Source organism: Pollicipes pollicipes, unplaced genomic scaffold, assembly GCF_011947565.3.
Source record: "Pollicipes pollicipes isolate AB1234 unplaced genomic scaffold, Ppol_2.1 Scaffold_6138;HRSCAF=7277_pilon_pilon_pilon, whole genome shotgun sequence".
Taxonomy (NCBI): Eukaryota; Metazoa; Arthropoda; class Thecostraca; order Pollicipedomorpha; family Pollicipedidae; genus Pollicipes; species Pollicipes pollicipes.
In genome coordinates this window covers 30,985,067-30,987,143 of record NW_023596818.1, presented here as the reverse complement: position 1 = coordinate 30,987,143, position 2,077 = coordinate 30,985,067, and the positions used below count along the sequence as shown (strand labels likewise).

General features: G+C 63.1%; 1 protein-coding gene across 1 annotated transcript in view; it reads right to left on the bottom strand.

Annotated features, from left to right (window-relative positions):
- The window catches only part of LOC119105569 (uncharacterized), a 3,411-nt gene extending 1,611 nt beyond the window's left edge, over positions 1-1,800 (bottom strand). The window contains exons 1-2 of the mRNA XM_037229029.1: positions 1,793-1,800; positions 273-806 (exon numbers count right to left, since the gene is read on the bottom strand). Coding sequence (XP_037084924.1) covers positions 273-806; positions 1,793-1,800 — 542 coding nt within the window. The remainder of the gene's footprint in view (positions 1-272; positions 807-1,792) is intronic.
- Between the last annotated feature and the right edge of the window lie 277 nt (positions 1,801-2,077).

Genomic DNA, 2,077 nt, shown 5'->3' with positions numbered 1-2,077 from the left:
TCCAGGTGGCACAAGTCCGCCCATGTGGTCCCCGGTCCAGGTGGCACAAGTCCACCCAGTGTGGTCCCCGGTCCAGGTGGCACAACTCCACCCAGTGTGGTCCCCGGTCCAGTGTGGCACAACTCCACCCAGTGTGGTCCCCGGTCCAGGTGGCACAAGTCCGCCCAGTGTGGTCCCCGGTCCAGGTGGCACAAGTCCGCCCAGTGTGGTCCCCGGTCCAGGTGGCACAACTCCACCCAGTGTGGTCCCCGGTCCAGGTGGCACAACTCCACCCAGTGTGGTCCCGGTCCAGGTGGCACAAGTCCGCCCAGTGTGGTCCCCGGTCCAGGTGGCACAACTCCACCCAGTGTGGTCCCCGGTCCAGGTGGCACAACTCCACCCAGTGTGGTCCCCGGTCCAGGTGGCACAAGTCCGCCCAGTGTGGTCCCCGGTCCAGGTGGCACAACTCCACCCAGTGTGGTCCCCGGTCCAGGTGGCACAACTCCACCCAGTGTGGTCCCCGGTCCAGGTGGCACAAGTCCGCCCAGTGTGGTCCCCGGTCCAGGTGGCACAACTCCACCCAGTGTGGTCCCCGGTCCAGGTGGCACAACTCCACCCTGTGTGGTCCCCGGTCCAGGTGGCACAACTTCACCCAGTGTGGTCCCCGGTCCAGGTGGCACAAGTCCACCCAGTGTGGTCCCCGGTCCAGGTGGCACAACTCCACCCAGTGTGGTCCCCGGTCCAGGTGGCACAACTCCACCCAGTGTGGTCCCCGGTCCAGGTGGCACAACTCCACCCAGTGTGGTCCCCGGTCTAGTGTGGCACAACTCCACCCAGTGTGGTCCCCGGTCCAGGTGGCACAACTCCACCCAGTGTGGTCCCCGGTCTAGTGTGGCACAACTCCACCCAGTGTGGTCCCCGGTCCAGGTGGCACAACTCCACCCAGTGTGGTCCCCGGTCCAGGTGGCACAACTCCACCCAGTGTGGTCCCCGGTCCAGGTGGTCCCCGGTTCAGTGTGGTATCCCGCCTTCAGTGCACCGTCACAATTACAACAGCGGCCAAACGCATGCAAAAAGTTTATGGTCGAGTAAGACATACATGATTGGTGTAATTTTACGGTCATTATACGCGACGCTTCAGAGATAGCCGCTGTAAAACAAAGGGACCGACAGGCGGCGTGGGGGGAGGGGGAGGGGAGGGAGAGGGGAGGAGATGCGGGGCCGCCTGTCACCCAGGCGGGTCATTATCGCACCGCCCTGTCTCGAACATTGAATGCGGGCGGGGCTGCTGTTGGACGGCCCAGCGCGGCTCTGGCGGTCGACCACCGAGCAGAGGACTGTTTGGGTGTCTGGCCTCCTCTCTGCCCCCGCCCGGACCGCCCCCGTTTTATCCCGCCCTCCCCCTCGCCCGTTTAACCGGCATCCCGACTGAGAGGAATTTGGCGCCGAGCCTCGCCTGGCGCTGTCAAACGACGGCCTCTGCCAAGAAGTCCAGCGTGCGGTTCCTTCGTCCCGCGCCCGGCATGGCCTCCCAGTGCTGGAGCTCAGCAACGGTGGCTGGGGAGAGGTGTCACTTCCAGTCAGCCGAGGATAAACCTAGAAACCGGCCCACAGTCGGCCGGAAATCCGCTGACGTCACGGACTGGGTGCGGCTGGAGGCGAGCGGCTTCCGCTCGACCGCTGGAGCCGAGCGCATGCGTCCGCTGTCTGCTCACCAGAGCTGTGCGCGGACAACGCACGTTGCATCCTCCGCACCCACAGCGTGCCCCGCGCGCGAAGCTGCCTCCTGTGCCCTGTTATAGTAGTAACGTACCGAACCATCCCGTCTTGTCTGTGGTAGGAACGTAGCCAGAATTTTCCTCAACGAGGGAGGTAAAGGCCAATTTTTCTCCGAAGCTCAGCGAATTGGAACCGAATTCCTGCAAAATTGTTGTGTACCTAGGGTACTGAGCTCAGGATACCTCGGCTCAGAGGATGAGTATAGCCTCTGTGTCCCCCTGGCTATGCCCCTAGCCTGCAGCAACTATTGCATGGGTTATTGAACCATCAGTTTGAGCTGGGCAAACTCATAGTTTGATAACAGACCGGGCACCGTGTT